This window comes from Juglans microcarpa x Juglans regia, chromosome 8D (genome assembly GCF_004785595.1).
Source record: "Juglans microcarpa x Juglans regia isolate MS1-56 chromosome 8D, Jm3101_v1.0, whole genome shotgun sequence".
NCBI classification, from domain to species: domain Eukaryota; kingdom Viridiplantae; phylum Streptophyta; class Magnoliopsida; order Fagales; family Juglandaceae; genus Juglans; species Juglans microcarpa x Juglans regia.
This window is the reverse complement of record NC_054608.1, coordinates 33,829,701-33,852,210: the sequence shown is the minus strand read 5'-3', so window position 1 is coordinate 33,852,210 and position 22,510 is coordinate 33,829,701. Positions and strand designations below refer to the sequence as shown.

The 22,510-nt window shown below is 36.2% G+C and overlaps 2 protein-coding genes across 2 annotated transcripts; one reads left to right on the top strand and one right to left on the bottom strand.

Annotated features, from left to right (window-relative positions):
• The first annotated feature begins 1,641 nt into the window (after positions 1–1,641).
• Positions 1,642–5,688, top strand: LOC121241787 (transmembrane 9 superfamily member 8-like). The gene is made up of 7 exons (XM_041139637.1): positions 1,642–1,881; positions 2,985–3,149; positions 3,241–3,350; positions 3,461–3,569; positions 3,672–3,784; positions 3,952–4,105; positions 4,245–5,688. Exons 1-7 carry the CDS (start codon positions 1,756–1,758, stop codon positions 5,400–5,402), a joined length of 1,935 nt encoding a protein of 644 aa, XP_040995571.1. The 5' UTR covers positions 1,642–1,755; the 3' UTR covers positions 5,403–5,688.
• A 634-nt stretch (positions 5,689–6,322) lies between these two features.
• LOC121241785 (probable cyclic nucleotide-gated ion channel 5) lies at positions 6,323–22,058 on the bottom strand. The gene is made up of 8 exons (XM_041139636.1): positions 21,925–22,058; positions 20,816–20,895; positions 19,109–19,691; positions 17,629–17,841; positions 9,993–10,276; positions 8,716–8,827; positions 8,015–8,251; positions 6,323–7,345 (listed from the first exon to the last, which is right to left on the bottom strand). The coding sequence occupies exons 2-8, from the start codon at positions 20,842–20,844 to the stop codon at positions 6,644–6,646; spliced, it is 2,160 nt and encodes a 719-aa protein (XP_040995570.1). The 5' UTR covers positions 20,845–20,895; positions 21,925–22,058; the 3' UTR covers positions 6,323–6,643.
• Positions 22,059–22,510: the final 452 nt, after the last annotated feature.

The window sequence follows — 22,510 nt, the reverse complement described above, 5'->3', positions numbered from 1 at the left end:
AGAATATAGGACAAGAGACTCCCCACCTTTTCTCCCTTTATTATAAAAATACAAGTAGGGCACATATTCCCCACTTACCTTTCTTGATTTTTATACACATTTTAAAATGGCCCTGAAAGTGACTACTTGACATTAACAGGACACATTTAAAACCTTATTATTGAATTGAGATTTTCTTGTATCAACTCCTTCCTACCATATATATGCCTTGTTTGGTTGCATGGAATTGGGGTATGGAGTTTCAACAGTCTCTTGCTGCACTCTAGTCTCTAGTCTTCTATATGTGAGTGCAAAAAAGTTACAAAGCATAACATGAAATATAGTCTATTCATTAAGATGGAGACATCAAATCATTCACAAGATCTTACAATTTAGTATAACAAAATATTATAAAGTTTATTTATTGTGTTTATCTTTTTCCAAATTTTACATAGAATTCAGACATAAAATTATATTATATGTTGATCTCAAAATAATAGTTTAATAAGACATATCAAACTAAAGTAACTCCTATATTGCATAATCATGATTTGCTTTAAATATGCAATGATATTGTAGATCCCTTTTAATCAATGTTTTTTTTTAAAAAAAAAACCTTAGATAAGATTTTAATCACTCCCACTATTTGAAAAGAAATATTCTATTCATCATCTCTACACATCACACATGACACACAATATCTTTTTTTTTTATCTTATCAAATATATGGTATATGGATGATGAGTAAAAGAATTCAATTAACTAAAAAAAAATAATAAGTATATAGTGCGAGGAGATGATACCCAACTGAAAAATGATTACTCCATAAGTTACTCATTCTTTTACTATGAACAAAATATTGTATTAATCAGTAAACAAAGTGGACTGCTTCTTATTTTTATCGTATCAATTTAAAATGATGTAATATATAATTTCAAGTGATTGTCTAAATTTTTAAAAATATACTAAATCAGTCGTACAAAATCTATTCTATTAATTAAAAAATTAAGGCTATTTATAATTTATAACCCTATGTATTTAGTTAATTAATATATCTTAAAATGTTTTAACATTTAATTAGGATTATGATTCCATATATTTCCTAAGATATTTTATGATAATTATCTAAAAATCCTAATAGTCATCTTCAATTAAGGGCCCTTTTAGATAGCGGAATGAGATGATTTTAAATGAGTTGAATAAAATATTGTTAGAATATTATTTTTTAATATTGTTATTATTTTGAGATTTAAAAAAATTAAATTATTTATTATATTTTATATAAAAATTTAAAAAATTTATAATAATAAAATAAGATGAGATGGAATCATATATATCTTATCTAAATTTCTTTGATCTCGTCACTTTTGTGTGTAAAAAAAAAAAAAAAGGGTAATGATTGATTAGAAATGATAGATTATAAAAAATAAAAATTTTAAAAATAAATTATTTTTAATAATTAAGAAGTTTAAGAAATTCACAAAAGTATTAAAAAGAAAAAAAGTACTCTAAAGATGTGTAGAAGTTAGAACCGTATAAGTGAAGGAAGCAAACGTTGACGAACGAAAGAGTTTATGGTGATCGAATCTCGACCGCATATCGCGCGGTTTGTAAAAGATCGGACGGCAATAAAGGAGCAATATGGTCAGGTCGTGCCTCGTAGCTTCGACATATACCAGTCCCCAGTGAGATTCTCAGAGAGAGAGAGAGAGAGGGTTTTAGAGAGAGAAAGGTCGGACCTTTGGTGGATCTAGAATTCAGATTTCTGCGGAAGCCATGGCGAGAGGACCTCTCGCTCTTCACCGGTGGATCTCTTTGAGTCTGAGTCTTTTTGTCTTGTTCTTCGTCCATGCTGCTCACTGCTTCTACCTCCCTGGTGTCGCTCCCCAAGATTTCAAAAATGTACGTGTTTTATATATGTGTGTGTATACCTGTGTTGTGGTTGCATCTAGGGCTGGATCTTTGGTAGCGTTTTTTGGATCTTTGTGTAGGCTTGGCAATTGAGTGCGAGTTATTCTAAATTTTGATTTTCTGGAGAAAATAATTGCTTCTATAATTGATTTAATCTTTGTTTAATTTTATTTTTTGAACTTGGTTTTTCGCTTATGCTTAGCTACGCATTGACGGATGTTCAATTTGTCGGTGGTTTGCTATTGCTTTCATTTCTTTTAAATGTTGTTTTTAATCATGCGTTTCTGTTTCTAGACTAAATTTTAGGATTTCTGTTTCTAGACTAAATTTTAGGAAGTAAAGAAGAAAAATTCTTGAATCTAGACGAAAATGATGGAGATTTGGCTGTCCATGGAGAAAAATGAAATGAACCAAAGTGGAATAAAAATTAATAATGGAATTCATTTTTTCACAGTATTTATATTTGGAAAAAGTTCTGAGATTTTATTACCCAAACTTTCCTTTCTTTTTTGGGATATCTGTTTTGAAGTTTTCCAATTCCTGGGTTACTTCCAAAATTTTTCTGTATTTGCAAGGTGGGATATATATTGGCTCTTTAAAATATGCAGATTTAAGCAGCTTAGTAACAAATTATATCTTGACTCCTGCGATTCACATTGCTTCCTAGTTCCTATAGGTACCCTTTGCGACTGTCTCCAAGTTTTAGTGAAAGGGGTTTCCACAACTCATGTAGATAAAGCATACTCTCTGTGAAACCCCATTATATGAATGAGAGAGAAGTTAAGCTTTGCTTCAGAAGTTCTACAGAGAAGAATACTCCTTTTTTGAATCTCTGTTGAGTTACTTGAGCATATGATGTATGAAAGTAGATGTTCACTTTCACCCTGTGTACCTGGTCTACTCCCTCATTCGTAGAGGTTTAATTTTTTATTTTAATCGTGTATATTGAGATCAATCCTCCAATTGTTTATCAAGTGTGCTGTATGTGTTTTCTAATTGTGTAGTCATGTTTTGCTGTTGTGTACTAGCAATGATTTCCAGTTAGATGAATTGATCTGATGTAGACTTTAAGTTTTATGTCACATTGGTTGCAGGGGGATGATTTGAAGGTGAAAGTGAACAAATTGACGTCTATCAAAACCCAACTTCCTTATTCCTACTATTCCCTTCCTTATTGTCGTCCTGGAAAAATAGTTGACAGTGCTGAAAATCTTGGGGAAGTTCTTCGTGGTGATCGCATTGAAAACTCTCCTTATGCAGTAAGTTAGAATTTTCAGGCAATTTACAGGTCCTCTTGTTCAGTTTCTTATGTTTGATTGGTAAGCTGCTAAACGAATTTGTTTGTTTCAGTTTAAAATGAGAGAACCCAAGATGTGCAATATTGTATGTCATACAACTCTTGATGCGAAAACTGCCAAGGAGTTCAAGGAAAAGATAGATGATGAGTATCGGGTGAACATGTGAGGAAGTATTTTAGAGGATTTTGAATGTGAATTGTAATCTTATGTGAACAGAAATGACTGACTTGTATGGCATAATTTGTTTTTATTATCTTTGTGCTGAATTTCAGGATTTTGGATAATCTTCCTCTGGTTGTTCCTATAAGAAGGCCTGATCAGGAAAATTCAATAGTTTATCAACATGGATTCCATGTGGGTCTCAGAGGACAATATGCAGGGGTAAGTGCTGGCACAATTACCATTTGTTTTAACAAGCTAGCTAAAAATTTTAGTTATGTAGTCCTACAAGCAATTTTGAGTTTTTAACTTAATTGTTTGCAGAGCAAGGAAGAAAAGCATTTTATCCACAATCACTTAATATTTACAGTCAAATATCACAAAGATCCAGTGACAGACCTATCAAGGATTGTTGGGTTTGAAGTCAAACCATTTAGGTTAGAGTCTACTATTCCAGGATTCCTTTATATGTTATTATTACTGCACTAATTTCTCCAAATTTAACTCTAATGATAGTTCGTGCCTGTTCACTTCTCCAAAAAAAAAAAAAAAAACTGATAGTTTGTGCCTGTTTAAAGATATTTTATTATTTTGATTAATACAGTATCAAACATGAATATGACGGTCAATGGAAAGAGGAACAAACCCGTTTAAAAACCTGTGATCCCCATGCAAAGCGCACAGTTACCAACTCTGAATCCCCTCAAGAGGTTGAAGCTAAGAAGGAAATTATATTTACATATGATGTGGAATTCCAGGTCAGTTATCATGCCTCTTTGTTACAGATAAAAAAAAAAAGTTATCATGCCTCTTTCTAAAGAAAATATTTTGCTGTTTTCCATTGGGTTCATTTGGACATTCTCTATGGAAATCTTGTCCCTTGTTTAACCTTCGCAGGAGAGTGATGTGAAATGGGCATCTCGGTGGGATACCTATCTCCTGATGGCTGATGATCAGATTCACTGGTTCTCAATTGTTAATTCTTTGATGATTGTTCTTTTCCTCTCGGGCATGGTAGCTATGATCATGTTGCGGACACTTTACCGGGATATCTCCAAGTACAACCAATTAGAGACCCAAGAAGAAGCCCAAGAAGAGACAGGCTGGAAACTAGTGCATGGGGATGTTTTCAGGCCTCCATCAAACTCAGACTTACTCTGTATTTATGTTGGGACAGGAGTTCAGTTTTTTGGTATGATTCTTGTGACTATGATCTTTGCCGTCCTTGGATTCCTCTCCCCCTCAAACAGAGGTGGTTTGATGACAGCTATGCTCCTACTCTGGGTCTTTATGGGAATATTTGCTGGATACTCATCTGTCCGTCTCTATAAGATGTTCAAGGGAACAGAATGGAAGAAAATTACTCTCAAAACAGCTGTCACATTTCCCGCAACTGTCTTTGCCATTTTTTTCGTCTTGAATGCTATAATTTGGGGGCAGAAGTCTTCTGGGGCAGTGCCATTTGGAACCATGTTTGCTCTGGTTGTTTTGTGGTTTGGCATCTCAGTTCCACTTGTTTTTGTGGGTAGTTATGTTGGTTTTAAGAAGCCTGCAATTGAGGATCCTGTGAAAACTAATAAGATCCCTAGGCAGATCCCAGAACAGGCCTGGTACATGAACCCAGCATTCTCTATCCTGATTGGAGGCATACTCCCCTTTGGTGCTGTCTTTATTGAACTATTTTTCATCCTCACTTCAATATGGTTGCAGCAGTTTTATTACATATTTGGTTTCCTCTTCATTGTCTTCGTCATCCTTATTGTCACTTGTGCCGAGATTACAATTGTACTGTGCTACTTTCAGCTGTGCAGTGAGGACTACCTTTGGTGGTGGAGGTCGTATTTGACTTCAGGTTCTTCAGCACTCTACCTTTTCCTCTATGCTGCCTTCTACTTCTTTACTAAGCTTGAGATCACTAAGCCAGTGTCTGGGATCCTGTACTTCGGCTACATGCTGATCGCTTCATATGCTTTCTTCGTGCTGACTGGTACAATTGGTTTCTATGCCTGCTTCTGGTTCACAAGGCTCATCTACTCATCAGTGAAGATTGATTAGTTAATTTTTGCCAAGTGAGGGACTTCCTGTTTGGTACCAGTGGACACGCAGAGTTTTACATGGGATGAAAACGTCGGAGAACTTACCATTTGGGTTCAGTTTTTTGAATTTTAATTCATAGAAAATGTTATTATTCTTAGTCTTCTCTATACAGGTTCTTTCTCTCTCTCCCCCCAAGGCCCGACTTTGTTTCTTTTTGTTTTTTGTTTTGTATGAGACATTTGAGGGAATTGTTAAGCAACTACTTGTCCAAATGCCTATTTAAGAACGTTGGGGTTCTTGCGTCCATGCCGCTGGTTGTTTCCTTGTTTCTGGCATTAATAAAAACCAATCAATTGATGCTTTGCTAGTAAAAGAAGATACAAGATAGGTCATCGACAACGGCACTGACAACCGACCCGGATATCTCTGATTCGAGCTTGATCCGTCCTGGTTGTCTTGAAAAAAAAAAAAAAAAAATCTGTTCCAAGTGATATCCTGCCTCACTCTAGTTAGTATTATTATCGTATCTATATTCCTCTGTTCTAAATGATATCCTGTCTCACCGTGAAAAATGACTCTTTTCGCAGTTGGATGTGATCTCTCTTTCATTGATTTTACAAGGTTCATTGAAGCGATATTTCAGTTCTAATTCGTCAATACCCGAAAGTGATCTCTCTTTCACCTTCACGTTTAACCTACAACGGTAGTATTATGGCATGATTGATGAACAGGTCTCGTGCTGGGAAGCGCTAAGTAATTGTGTCCAACTACAGCTTGTTGGTAAATGAACATTTAGCATCATCCATTACTAGAACATGAACTCGTGATGGCAACATAGCTTTCTTTCTTCTCCTTTGCCCCCCTTGTTTTGTTCAGTTGAATTATTTTATTCAATTTCATCTTCGCGTGCCTATAATTCGTTTTAACCATGAAATATGGGAAAAGAAAACTTGGTGAGTGCCATTTCTGCAACAATATCTACAGAATGTTACCAACCACAGAGTCTATTCACCAGGCTTCATAACGTCTGGCAGGCCTAAAGTTCAAATCTTCCAACAGCTTGGCTCTTAATTTTCAAGGGCAAACGAGGAAACAACATATATACATTTTTTTTTTCCTTTCACCTTTTCTCCCAGAAAAGCCTTACAACTTCTATACAAAGTCTGACATCCTGTATTAGAATACATTGTTTTTAGTCCCTTTAAATGAAGTCCTAAAAAATTCAGCCAGGAGCCAAATCAAACGAGTTATCTAACGAGTCATTCTGCATCATCAACTGCAAAATCAGGCTCCGGGGGCTTCTGCAGTTTCATCAGTTCCCTGGCAGTCTTTGCATTCCTATTTCGATGAACACCACGAAGTGCATTTGCTGCAAACCTGGAAGCTAAGAAAGTGGCACCAAGACTATATGAACCTCCACCAACACTGTTGTGGGTCCCTGCTGACCCTTCTGCTCTCTCTTCTTCTTCCTTGTGCTGAAGCTCCATAATCTTCCTCTTGGAATATCGACGCCATGCCGCTTGGATAAAGCATGCAGCCCAAGTCCTCCACTGCTGTGAGTAGAAACGGAAGGTGTGCTGAACCTGTCTACTGTGAAGGCGCCTAAATTGACTTGCCACATATTTTAACTCTTCAGCAATTAGGGCAAAAGCCTCAACCTCTGTTATAGCCTTCACTGTCCGAGTAGAAGATGGGAGGTTAGATCCCGATTTGGGATCCAGTGCCCAGGTCAGAAGCTCCTCCCCACAGAAATCACCTTCTTTCAGTAAACTGCGGTTGAAAAACCCACTCCTCCCACCATCGGTGGTTACACTCTCAAGGCGACCGCGTATGATAAAAAGCATCTCATCAACTGGATCTCCTTCACGAACAATGTAAGTACTCTCTGTGAATAAACAGGGTTTCAGTCGCTCACAAATGGCATCAAGCAACCTCTCATCCATGCTCTCAAATAGCGGAACCTACAATTATCAACAAAACAATTTACCATATTTACAAACCACAACACCAATAACATTGGCCAGTTGGATGGGAAACTGCAACAAGCACAGATCCCATGGAGAGATGACAAAGGCAGATGCAACTTCTTCTGTTTTTTTTTTTTTTTTTTTATTCCAATAAGAAAACAGATTTTTATTAATACAACAATTAAATGTAGCCTGAGTACATAGAACGGATACAAGAGAATGTACACAAAGACAGATACCAACTTCTCAAGAACACGTAGTATCCTAATAATGACCTCAAGTTCTTTTTTTGGCAGATATGACAACTTGAAAGCCCTTGTTGAAGTACTTGGGTTCATGAGTTAATTGAGAAAAACTCTTATTAACGGGTAGAAAGTTATGCACAGTATGATGGAAAACAGAAACTATTATCATTCAAAAATTATTATTTTTTTTCATCAAGTAAATAACAAGTTTCTGGATCCTTGTGATGCAAACAAAAAGTGGAATGCTAAAAGATTTGGGATTAAAACGTTTTGCAACATATAATATGATCTTTTTCCTAGTTTTTTATACGGACAAAAATTGTCGCAATGCTCAGTTATATCTTGTGCGATTTATATGTTTACATCCCCACCAATGAAAAGGACAGATACGTGTACCAAAAAGGATTAACAATCTTACCCTCCTCACTAACGCCAGACAGAGGTGTCGCTTGATATCTCTCCTAAGATCCTTTGGTAGACACTGGACCAAACTCTCTTCGTCCACCCCACGTGTTTCCAACCACTTGTACTGATCATACCGTCTAACCCGCTCCCTAAGGTCCTGTGGGAGCAAGCGATGATGCATCCACTGCTCTGAATCACGCCTTTTAACCCTCATCTCCTCGAGCCGAATGGTAAGCGACTGAAGATAGGTCTGCAACAATACCAATATCCAGAATTTCATATTCCGCTTTTCATTCTAGTCTCTTCCACAGTGGCAAGATTTCGAAAGACATGCATCTAGAGAAATAGAAAGGAAGCTAATATCCACAGCATGTAGAAAATTACACTCCTCTCCATGTTCTCTCTCTCTAAATAAAAATTCCAAGAAAAAAAGAGAGAACAAATGCAGCAGACAGCAGAACTCGGGCATTGAAAATTATAATTACTACATGGGGGTAGCTAAACTGTTATTTTTTTCGAATTATGTTCTTATTGGGCAGTTCACATCTTCTGTTCATCTCTAAATAAAATACAAGCACAAAATTTTTGTTTCCAGTGAGCATCCAACAAGGATTGATCTTGTTGACCAAATTCAAGGCTGCCTATATATGAAAATGCACCATCACCAGAAACATCAGTAGTCTCCAAGCAAAACATATGATTCAACAAGTTTACCTGCATGTTGCCAATCAGAAGTGCAAAGAGGATGAGTCCAAGTATGGCTAGTGCTATGGAAAATATAACCTCCCCAGGATATGTGCTGGTTTGAAGTCCCTGGCCAAGTGTACTACAGAAAAAACAAGGAAATGTAGTCAAAATGTGGAAAATTAAATGCAATTATTTCTAACATTAGAAAAGCTTACTTCAAATTATACCTCTAGCTCTAGTTTTACTTATAAAAAAAAATTATAGCTCTAGTTTTCATGATAATGAGTGGATGAGGAACCATGGTTGCATTTTTTATTATTGGATGAAGTTAAATAGACTGGGAACTTTAAACTAATTGTCCATTTTTATTTTGTCATTCACACAAGTGATTCAGCTAAGATAGACAATGTTGGCATGTTGAATGGATGTTAGACAAAATTCATTAAGAAGGACAAATCACGAGTGTATTATTATGCTGAATGGATAACCTAGGCAATGTTCATTACCCAAATTCTTAGTTTCATGGGTTTGAGGCTGCAGCGGATAATTTACGTGGACATATTGTTGCATTCAGAGGGCAAGGTATGGCAGAAACGACAGATGCCATTTTAGACGCATGGATCTAAGTGGAAGTGTGGAACCACATGCGTTTGTAATCCAATGGTTTCAACTGTGTAAAATTTATGGTGGTCAATGAATATATAGGTTCAGATGACTATGGTCAATCAATGTCATGTGACTAAGATCAACCAACAAAAAGATAATACCAAACTGGGTATTGGCTTGGGTCATGCCTGGAGGAATTGCGGAGCTTTTTCTGCTTGGAGAAAACTAGGTAGCAGCCTGCAAATTGGTCCCTATTTGCCTCATTTGGTGTATTTAGAACTTTTGAAGACCGTGAGCAGATGGTGGAGGAGCTCAAGAACTTCCTTATCCATAATTTTTCTCTTTGCACTGTATCTATAAACTTTGATGAACTCAACTTGCATGAATTTTTAGTATCTTTCTCACCTTCTAGATTGGTGTACCTCTTGTATACTCTGTGTACTTATCAATAAAATATCTAATAAGTATAAAAAAAATAAGTTACGCATCCAAATGCCAGATAAATATGAGCAGTGGCAGCACACCGTTACTACTACTTCATTCAGCAAAGAATTGGCATCAATAATCTGAATGCACAAATAAGCAAAATTCCAAAAAGGGAAATACCAAACCGAAATGACTCCACACCAGGCAAAATAACCAACTCTCCTTTCATTTATAGAGCATCTCCTGAAGGGAAAAAAGAAACATTAACATACCTTAAATTCTGGAGCCCCCACCACAGACAGTAACAGTATTTAGAGACAAACTTCATGGATGAGACGACTTCCAATGACAAAGCATTTTTGAATATTCCAAAATCAAATGGTGAGTTATCATCTGCTGAGCAGTTTGAATAGAGTAGAGTCTGCCAGCTGTTCTCTCCCATGGTTTGCTTGCTGCAATACAATGATCTTTTGCAATCTTCTCTATCTGAACAAGCCTGCTGCCAGCACGCATCATTGCGTTCTACAGCTAAGAGGTACCAGAATGCCCCAACTATCTGCAAAGATTCATACACTGGATAGAAAATGTGTCCTACAAATGGGTTGTTTCTTTCATTATATAATCAATATTAAAATCAAACAGACTACTGAAAACATAAGAGAGATTTAAATAGGATTGCCAGATGCTTCTCTAAAATGAATTATTTTAACAGGAAAATAAATTACATGATAAGTTATTAAAGCTAAATGTCAGAGGAAATGTCATTCTTTTTCTTCAATATGATTTAATTGGAAGAAAAAAGGAAGAAGATTTCGGTACACAGGAAATGTACCTCTTAAATGCACAATTTGAATTTAAAAAGTCCATAAAACTAGAAAGGAAGAACACCGCAGAAGGCTATGATCCAATCATATAAGGATCTCAAAAACAAAGCCAAGATCACAGGCCAAGTTTAACAGGCATTGGAAGTATTATTGCTGTCGTCGTCGTCATTATTATTATAAACTCAATCCAGATAGTCCCTAGGAGGAAAAATTGGATAGTTCCAAATTTTACTGCTTTTGCGACAACTAAGCGCTTCCAGCATGTTAGCAACCAGAGTTACTTGATACATGGAACAAAACATTCTAACAATCCAAGAGTTTCCTTCTTTTTTACCTCAATTTTATACCACCTTTCAAAGGCAACTTAAAAAGCTGATCAATACTAGAATCATGCTCAGATAAGCAAAAACAAGCTAAAATTTTAATGCTTGTAGTTTAAGCTCAAAGAAAAGGACATTTTAGGGACTTGTATAAAACTTGCTGCTGATCTGCAATTCCTATGATCAAGCAACCTCCACTCATTGTACACATACATCAACAATTACCATGCCACACATCTTTCAACTGTAGACAATCGATCACCATGACAAAAGCATCTTCATATGCTTCACCCAAAAGATCACACTTCTAGCAAAAAGATTCTCCCAGATCGAAGTCATTTAACTTCTTCCATTTTCCTCCATTTTATTAGTTTGAAGTTGATTATCTGTTATTGAACATTGAGGAGATATCTGGTTCGGGACTCGGGAGTTAGGCCCAACATTGCTCAATTAGTTTTTGACAGAAAGAAAATGTAGTTTCATTGAGAAAGAGGGCTGCTTTTACTTTGATGTTGGCTACTTGAGTCCTGGTGTACATAAGAGGGAAGTATGATGGTGTCTTTGAAGAACAATTCATGGCTCTCCTAATAGCCATGTGATGGATATGAAGAACAATTCATGGCTTTCCTAATAGCCATTGAAGCTGGCCACTCCACGGCCATGATGTCAGCTGTTAGAAAGGAGAGAGAGTTGAAATGATTGCAATGCTCTATCAATTATGATAACAAGGAGGGAACTTAGGGGAGAGATAGAACAAAAGGTAGGGACTCTACTTTTGTTAATGAAGCCTAAAATGCTGTCTTGGAAAGTAAGAGGGATTAATGACATGAATAAACGTCTTCGCATTAGATCTCCTCCGTAGTTAGAAAGTTGATATTGTTTGCCTACAAGAGACTAAATTGTGTGGTGTTGATAGAAGTATAATCCGCAGTTTGTGGGGTTGTTCCTTTGTGGGGTGGTGTTATTTAGCTTCGTCGGGGGCTTCGGGAGGTGTGTTGGTGATGTGGGACAGGAGAGTGGTGGAGATGGTAGAGGATTGCATCGGGTCCTTTTCTATGGCTGTATCTCTTAGGAATATTGAGGATGGTTGGAGGTGGGCTCTTGCGGGTCTATATTCTTTATGGGATTTACCTTGATTTTTTGTGGTGATTTCAACATTGTTCGGTTCCCTAGTGAGAGGGTGGGGACATCTACGTCGACAAGAGCAATGGAAAACTTTTTAGAGTTGATTTTTGAGTTGAATCTTGTAGATCTTCCTTTGGTTGGGGGGGGGGGGGGGGTTACTATACTTGGTCCAACAATCGAGGGTGGTCAAGGTTGGATAGATTTCTAGTATCCCCTTCGTGGGAGACGCACTTTCCGAACCTATGTCAGAAAAGGCTATCACTGGTATGTTCCAATCATTTTCCAATTTTGCTTAATTGTGGCGTTCCTTCAAATTGGAGAATATGTGGTATTGATGGATTTGTGGAGAAGGTAAGAGCTTGGTGGGAAGCTTATTCTTCTGATGGAACACCTCGTTTCATAGTGGCGGGCAAACTTAAAGCTTTAAAGGTTGACTTAAAGAAGTGGAATGAAGAAGTATTTCGACATATGCAAGTGCAGAAAAATATTCTTTGAGATGAGCTGCAAGTATTGGAGGAAGGGGAGGTGAATGAGGACTCTTTGTCAAGAAAGAATGTGGTGGTAACCGAAATTGAGAAAGTTTTGTCGATGGAGGAAATATCTGAGGCAAAAATCAAGGACGCTTTGGTTGAAGGAGGGAGATAAATGCACTAAGTTCTTTCACAAGGTGGCCAATTCTAATAGGCGCCACAACGCTATTGAAGTCCTTCATTAGGCTCAAATGTGTTACAGTCTCCCGAAAAGATCCAAGACCATATAGTGAAGTACTATGAGGAGCTCCTAGCTGAAAAAGTAGAGTGGCGCCCCAAACTTGATGGTTTAATTTTTGACCAGCTCGATTCGGAGGTAACAAGTTGGTTAGAGAGGCCGTTTGTCGAAGAAGAGGTGCATCTAGTGGTGAGAGGTATGTGCAAAGATAAAGCCCCATGCCTGGATGTTTTTTCTATGGCTTTCTTTCAAAAGTGTTGGGAGATAGTGAAGGAGGAAGTGATGCGAGATAGTGAAGGAGGAAGTGATGCAGATTTTCCATGCTTTTCATTCTAATCTTAAGTTTGAGAAGTCATTAAATGCTACTTTCATTGCTCTCATCCCAAAGATAGTTGGTGCCCGTGATTTGAAAGACTTCTGGCCTATTAGCTTGGTAGGTGGGATCTACAAGATCATTTCAAAGATGTTAGCTAATCGCATGAGTTTGGTGATGGACAAACTCATTTCCAAACCTCAAAATGCTTTCGTTTGGGGTCGGCAAATTTTGGACTTTGTTTTGATAGCAAATGAGTGTTTGGACAGCTGGTTAAGAGAAGGCATTCCGGGGGTCCTTTGCAAGTTAGACATGGAAAAGGCTTATGATCATGTGTGTTGGGATTTCTTATTCTATATGTTGAGAATATGTGATTTTGGAAACAGGTGGTGCGAATGGATTAAACACTGTGTTTCAACCGCTCGGTTTTCTGTTTTAGTCAACGGAAAATCTTGTGATTTTTTTCAGCCTTCGAGGGGTTTGCGACAAGGGGATCCACTATCACCATTCCTCCCCTTTTTTTTTTTTTTTTTTGATAAGTAAGAGATAAACTTTATTGATGTGAATGAAATAGGCAAGTACCAAGTACATAGGAAATATACAAAAGAACACCTAAATACATTCTAAGAGCGATGAACTAAGGACAAGAATTCGTGAATAGCATCCCCATTTAATACAATAGCGGAAAACCAAAGCAATAAAGAATGTAGAAAAAAATTCTTCAGCTCCACCATTGTTCGTTCCTTGTCTTCAAAACAGCGCGCATTCATTTCCGTCCAAATACACCACATGATACACAATGGAATCATCCTCCAAACTACTGCCACTTGATGACTGCCCTACAATTTTCTCCAACAACCCATCAAATCCACCACCCTCATAGGCATTACCCAAGCAACACCAACCCTTCGAAAGATCTCATCCCACAACTCCCTTGCCACGTCACAATGTAGTAAAAGATGATCTACCGATTCTTCATTCTTTTTATACATGTAACACCACTCCAACACTACACATCCTCTCTTCCTCAAGTTGTCCGTGATCAAGATCTTCCCAAGAGCGGTATTCCAAACAAAGAAAACAACTCTAGAGAGGAGGCTTTGAGCCGCATGGTGGAGGCTGCCATTAGGGGGGGATTTATTGTTGATTTTTTGGTGGGCAACAACAGTAATGGTGTCAGTTCCATTTCTCACTTATTATTTGCGGATGATACGCTTATCTTCTGTGACGTTGTTAGCAACCAGATTCAAACTCTAAGGGTGGTTTTGTTGTGTTTTAAAGCTGTTTCGGGACTTGAGGTGAACTTGGGGAAGTCGGAATTGGTACCGGTGGGGGTTGTGAGTAATATTGCTTCTCTAGCAGAGTTGTTGGGCTCTAAAATTGCTTCACTTCCTATGAAATATCTTGGACTCCTCTTGGGGGCATCATTTAAAGCAAAGAGCATTTAGGATGGGGTGGTAGAGAAGATTGAGAAAAGATTATTGGGGTGGAAGCAACTATATCTATCAAAAGGGAGGAGGTTAATACTTATTAAAAGTACCATTTCCAACCTTCCTACTTACTATCTTTCCCTCTTTCCATTACAAGTGGGAGTCGTTAACCGTATTGAAAAGTTGTTTAGAGCTTTCTTGTGGGGTGGCATGGGGGAGGAAATCAAATTTCACCTTGTAAGTTGGCAAAAGGTGTGCTGTCCAATTGCGAATGGGGGATTAGGGGTGCGAAACTTGAGCATCTTCAACAAGGTCCTTCTTGGTAAGTGGTTGTGGAGGTATCAAATGGAAGGGAACTCGTTATGGATAGAGGTAATTGAACACAAGTATGGTAGTGAGTGGGGGGATGGTGTACTAAGGAAGGTAGGGGGTCATATGGAGTAAGCCTATAGAAATTTATTAGAAAGGGGTGGAACACCTTTGAAAAACATATTAGGTTTAGAGTAGGTGATGGAGCAAGACTCCACTTTTGGTTCGATGCTTGGAGTGGGGAAAGCCTTCTTTCCGTTGTCTTTCTAGTCGCATTTAACATGGCTGGAAATCAGCAAGCGGCAGTGTCAGATTTGCTGTGTTGTGCCAATGGGACGGTAACTTCGAATGTCACTTTTACTAGAAATGCTCAGGATTGGAAACTTGATGAGATGGCAGCCTTTTATAGTTACTTGTATTCAGCAAAGGTAGGAGGAAATGAGGGTGACCGTATGTTGTGGATTCACACGGGGAGAAAGAAAAAAGTTTACTGTTAAATCCTTTTACAAGGCTTTGACAGTACAACAATCCACTTTCTTCCCGTGGAAGAGTATTTGGAAGGCACTAGCTCCGTCTAAAGTTGCGTTTTTTATTTGGACAGCTATGCTTGGAAAGATTTTGACGGTTGATAATTTAAGGAAGCGGGGTATGATAGTCATGGAGTGGTGCTACATGTGCAAAAGGAATAGAGAATCAATAGATCAGTTGCTTTTACATTGTGAGGTGGCAGGGGAATTATGGGCTGGTATCCTTGATAGAGCCGGACTGAGTTGGGTAATGCCTAAGAGTGTGGTGGAATTACTAGAGTGCTGGAACAGGAGGCATATCAGTGCACAATTGGCAGCAGCGTGGCGTATGATATGTTTGTGCTCAATGTGGTGTCTATGGTTGGAAATGAATGGTAGGTGTTTTAACAAGAAGGAACCTGCAATGGGGGAAATTTGGAATTTTTTTATATTCTCTCTTTTACAGTGGTTTTCCGCTATTGTATTGAAGGATGAGAATGTCCATGAGTTTCTACCTTCTTTTCAGTTCACTAGAATGTAATTAGGTGTCTCACTTTGTATACTTCCTGTGTACTTGGGCATTGTCTAGTTTCATTCTATTCAATAAAGCTACTTATTTACTTATAAAAAAAAAAAAAAGAGTATTAATATTTTCGCGGTGAAGTTCTTGAAAGTACAAAAAATTTAACACCCAACATGAAAAACTCAAATAAGACAACATTGTGAGAAGTTAAACTCTTTAATAGCTTTGGCCACACCTCATTATTGAACCATATAATGGTGTAGATGCTACAAATATCTGAAGGATGACAAGATATTTGCAATGAATGGTGATTATGTGTTGGAGTTATTCTAGTTTTTTCTATCTTTTTAGCTTTTGTATGTAGGTATTTCCTTTGTATACTTCCTGTGTACTTGGGCTATGTCTATTCTTGGCAATAAAACTCTTATTTATTAATTATATATATATATATAAAAAAAGATATTCTCCACCTATACAGAATTTTAGCTGGATTCAAAATGTGGGTGTCATAAGATCCTCATCCTATATTAGAATCCATTGTCTGTAAGCAAAGCAAAAGTCGATTTACCACTAAATGTTAGTTCTTCGATTGTTTGCAATAAACAAATGAAATAACCAAAGTGGGTAGGGAGAAGAATCACATAAAGTGTTCTTAAAGTTCAAGGTAATGTTGCAGGTCCTCTTCCTTGGCCTCTTCTCTGAAATGGGTTCAAAGATGGCAAATTATAAGTTCTATAATGGGTTTCTCAGCCTAAATTGAAAATGCATGCAATCAAATACTACAAAAGTTAGGCAAATGTCACTATGAAAATGAATCCCAGCCCTGGAAGAAAAAAAAAAAGTCCTAACAAATAAAATCATTTTACTCATCTTTTTTCATAAGTAAAATAAAAATGTTTTACTCAAAACATATACTACATGACCTGTCGTCTTGTTTTTTTCTGGAACAAATTGCCGAACATAAAAGAATAAAACTATATAAATTAGATAGTTAGTAATTAATATAAAAATTTGGTGCATTGGGGTATGATTCCCAAAATTTTAGAAACAATTTTTCTCTGTTGTTTGTTTGACAAAAAAAATCAACACTTGCTACAATAAAACAGCTAATTTGGGTTCACTTAGGGAAGGACGAAATTATGGTGCAGTTTTCTTGACCTGGGGCTGTGCAATTATATTTAGAAGCCACTTAACAATATGGCCTCGACTAAATTAATATTTCTGAGTTAATGGCAAATCTTCTTGGCTATAAATCCAAGAATGATTCCTTTGCTACATTGGATGTGAATCAATTGCCTTTGTTTTGCCTTCTTTGTTTGATAAATCATAATGGGTGTTAGCTTCACTCTGTAATTCTGCAAGAATTCTATCGATGCATTGTTTGTTTAGATATGTTTATTTGCTGGTCCTACTTCATTCCCACTGTTTGCTTTTACATTGAGAATTTCATGAGATATTTTCCAACATATTCCATAGAATAATTTTTTTTTTTGATTGGTAAACATATTTTTATTGATCAAAAGAGAGATAAAAATGTTCAAGTATACGGGAAATATTCCATAGAATAATTGATCTAAAATACTTCTTAAATGTCAAATAAAGCAGGCAATGCACCACATGGAAGGTCTCTCGCTCAACAGATCAAAGGTACGCTGGGGTAACAGGCTGATGCAATTGTTGTATCTCGTATGATTATAAATATGTACCCGGTTGAAAATTATGTATCTTCTGCAGTAAAAAGTTTTATTTCCATGCCAAACCATGCTTTTTCTTACAAATATATATTTTCAAAATTTTGATATTAGCTAAAATCAATTAGATAAACAATACCAAACCAAAAAGAAACTTACATGACTAGCGAGCATGTATAGTAGCAAGTAATATGCAGCACCTGCCCAAGCCGTTTCAGCAAATACACCGGCTGTCCTTTTAAGTTCTGAAGTTAAAGGTAATATTCGAAGAAATCTGGGAAAATATTGAAGTAAGACAATGAAAAACAAGGCCTGTTTTGTAGCCATTACATCTGAACCTTCTGAATTCTGAAGAAATCTCCAAACCACAATCTGCACGGTTTGAGAAATGATGAAAAAGAAGGATTTAGTCTTGATGTTCTTTTAACACTGCAAATATTCAAGTAGGAAGTTATAAATTTACAATGCAACACACTTTTTAGAACTCTACTGATTTCTATTCTAGCACATCTTAAAGGAGCAATGAAAAAGCATCCTATACAGACCAAAATTCACTTGAGGTAAACAACACATCATGAAAATGGGGCCAACAATTCCAGCTACATCTTGGCCGAAAAATCTAGTGAGATCATGTGTCATTGGGGCATGCCAGTAGACACAAGTAAAAAGGACTATATATCATTTAATTTCAGGCGTTTGACATATGAGAAGCTCCATAATTTTCGAGTGAGGGTATTTAACATCCAACCCAGAAGCTTGAACTATTCAGTCAAGAAGCCCAGCTAGTACATAAACCGATATCAAATATGAAACTTGAGCGATATAAGACTTCTCTTAACATTCCCCTCTCACACCCAGGCCCAATAGATATAGAATCTAACAAATTCACAAACAAACAGGATCAAATGAAACAGCGACCAACAAGACTAGCAAGTGGAGCCAAAGAACAAATAAACAAAATAAACAGAGAAGGCTCTAATACAATGTTAGACGCACAAAGAGCACATATACCCATATCAAATAAAAAACTCAATCATTGTAAAGCTTCTCTCTTTGAAAGATTTAAACAAAATGTTTCAGTAAAAGCAATCATTTTCATATATCTCTCCATTATATTTTTTGAATAGGAGTCTTGCAGATGGATGAAAATATTATTAATTATGCAAAAAAAGGGGGAAATAGTAATTACCCTACATAAAATAAAACACTTCAGCATCAAAAAGTGAAATGTGATGTATTGGGAATGACTGCAATGTAAAATAAAAGGAACACTGTTGATGTAATAAAGTGTGTATCACTGCAAATTCACTCAGTCCAAATATAAAATTAAGGTAAACTAGGAAAACTAAATAATTGAGTAATACACTACATGATTCTCATGGAAATCATGATGAAACAACAGTCAGCTTAACTGTTTTTGCTGTATATTGCATCACAATTGTATAATTTCAACAGCATACAGACAAAGATGCAAAATGCATAGTGTTTTTTTTCCCTTTTTTTTTTTTTATAAAGAAGATCAGTTTTATTAATGAGTGAAAAGGCACTATCCAAGTACATGGGGAGAAAGTATGAATGGGGTGGCAGCATGCAGCCTAGTGAAAATATAAATGGAATCAAAGTAGATGAACTTCTGAACCTGTGGTAGGGGTAGCACAGAAATGAAATCAATGATAAAGAACCGCCGCAGGTATCGCCGGGCTATTTGTGCAGGATCTATCACAAGTTCACCCCGTCCAAAAACCCGGGACGATGGGGCAATATAAGCTGTTCGGAATTTAAGGGCCACGTGAATGAGATAAAAAGTGTCGAAAATTGTCCGCAATGTAGTAACTGTGATAGCTAACTTTCGATCTATACCAATGCAAGCTGAAGATCGATTAATGACCGGAAGATAATAAAAAAGTGGATCCACAGATACAGCCAAAATGCATGATATGACAGAGAGTTTATTCCAGAAAAGGAGGAGTTTGTCTTGAGGATCAAATATCTTCTTCTCTGAAACTTTAAGATCTTCTGGAAAAACAGCATGAGAAACCCCAAATCCAAGTGATCGACCAATTGACTTGAGCCCTTCAGATCCCTTTCTCATTCCCCTCTTAAACGATCTAGATGTTCCATCTCTTGGATGAGCAGCATGGCGAAATCCATCAACATCAAACCCATATTTATTTACTCCAGTATTAGAAGATGATGATAATGTAGAATCCAAGTCATCCAACCTGGGAAAAAAAAGTGCCACCATGCACGAAATAAGATGCTTCTTGTACCATAGCAGAAAAAAATGAAGCTCATACACAATTACAATCAACAACGTTTTGATAAGTAGATACCAAAAATTTCATTAAAAAGAGTGCTACGGCCTACGGGCACAACCCAAATTCACAGGAAGTATGCAAAGGAGATACACCCAGCCAAGACAAGCAAGAAGAACAAGCATTCAAAAGATTTGTAGAACATTAGAAGAGAGTGTTGTTGAGGGCGTTTGGCTAATCATAAGAAGATGGGAGCATAAAGGTATTTTAACTCTTGTAGCATTCTCTAACCATGAGTGATTTTCAATAAATAATGGGAGAGGTTCGAGTAGGGATACAATAACCCTGGTTTTTTACACGATCACAATCCATTGTATGACTTAAGCAACATCTAAGTTTTTTTTTCTCCTTTTATTACTATTAAGTATATCTACAACCTATTGTATAATTCCAGTGTACTTGGATTGTGCTCCTTTGCGCTTTGATTAAAATTTACCTTACAAAAAAATATCTACAACAGTGAAGGCGAGTATCAAAAGTTGTATAATGGAATTGAAACTGGCCTTGGTCAATAAATGAAAGCAATATACAGATAAAAAATGATTGAATTGAAAATAAATTTGGAAGTTTCAAACAAAACTCAAAGCCTTCCCATCATCCCATGAACCACAAGAACTTTGGATAAAACTTTACATAGTTTTTTAAAAAAATGGGAAGATTTAACTTACCTATGTAAAAACAGCTACGAGTTAAAAGTGATTGAAAACAACTTCTGTTCTAAAAAAGTTTTAACTCTACTATCGCAATTTATGCATATTATGGCCATAAAAAACAGAAATAACTGGCAAAGAGATCTCATACCCAGCAATTTCATAAAGTAAAGCTTGCATATGTACCAACATGTGATAGCTAACTCGCATGGTCATTTTATACACTTTCCAAAAAGATATTTTCAGACGATATAAAAACCCGGTAAAAATAAAACATACTCTCTTTTATAAGTACACATCATTTCTCAATATATAAACAGACCAACTTTCTTCTGTTTCATAAATTTACAGCAATAATTGCGCGAAGAACTAATTTGGTACCTAACAAACTTCTCGCGCTGGCCACCCATGTATTTTGACCTAATAACCACAATCCAACATTCCTTACAACATTAAAAAACCTGCAAACAATGAAATAATTCATATTAAAATGCAAACTGATCAGCTGATCAAATTATTCAAATCCACCTAAAAGCTTGGGCTGTACAACAAGTTTAAGACCAAGCAGCCAGAGAAATATGACACTAGAAACTCTTTAATTTCCAACCACAAACTCAAGACTTCTGTACCTCTTGGTAACCTAAAACTTTCAAGCTAATTAAGCTAACGAGTTGACACAAATGCCTTGCATCTATAGTGGAAGAAATAAGAGATGCAGCATAAGGAGATCACAACTTCAAGGACTTTTATATAATAGTGTTTCAAAAGTTCGCCCAACCTATGTGTTTGATAGATTGCCACAGCGAATAAAAGCATCCAGTTAGATAAATCACGATTTTAATTATTATACATTACGAGTGTTGGAACTAAAGTCAGTTAGCTATCTAATAAAAGAAAAAAATATCTATTTTCTCCATTTTCCAAAGCCAAAGTTATCAAGCATTGAAACCAGATAGTCCAATTAACACGTTCACATGTTTTTCTATACAAAACAAATTATCTTGAAGTCAAAGCAAAATCATATCAAATTAAAAGCCTCAACTTTTACAAAATCATTTCCAACACATTCAAATAGGGCCACTCAAATGCAATAAACCTCAATCATATACCTACAAAAGCCGATTCCTTTAGCTTTGCAATTCTTAAAAGCATATCCAATTATTGGCACTACGTTGACCACTGGATTTCAATAATTACATCTAGAATAAAAAGGAAAAGGGCATGAACAAGAGTGATTATGGCCAAAAAAAATCGTCTTTAAGATTGCGACTATACTTCTCCAAACCTCCAGATTCCCAAAACAGCTCCAAAAACTAATCTACTTCTAACACTCACCCAATAAAGTTACACTAAAAACTTAAAATCCGATGCAAAATTCCATTTTGAAAAACTATATATAGAAGTAAAAACATATACACATATGTATATATGATAGCAACTGAAATCGGATGGAAAAGCGAGAGACGGAGAGAGGGATTAAAGAGGCGTACTGTGAATCTCTCGAGCTTATTTAGCTCATCTTCTGAAATGGGAAAAGAAAAAACAAAAGTTGGATGGAGAGAGAGAGAGATATTTGTAAGCGAATAATATTGAAAGAAAAGAAAGCAACCGAGACGGAGTCAAAGGATCTTCTATAGAAGTGGGAAATTACTACCTTAAAAATTGTCTTGTTCATATTAATGATAATTATTTCGTTGAAACATACTTTAAACTAGAAAAAATTATTAGATATTTTGGAAATAAGGATGAAAATAATATTTTCAACGTATTATATTGACTTCATCAAAGTTATTTTCAAAATTTAATAAAAAATACATACTTTTTATAATTTCAAAACCTCTTTATTCATAATCTCATATTAGATTCATTAAAATAATAATATAATATTATTTTTTTAATAATAATAATTTTAACAATTACACTATCCGAAGAAAGTCCAACAATTATTAATAAAAAATTAAACAGAAGGCATCCCAGATAACATCAGTAACTTTTTTGCTGGTTTGAAATTAGATAAAAGTATCAAATTTTTTAGCTAATAATATAATATTATATTATTATAAAAAATAAAAATTA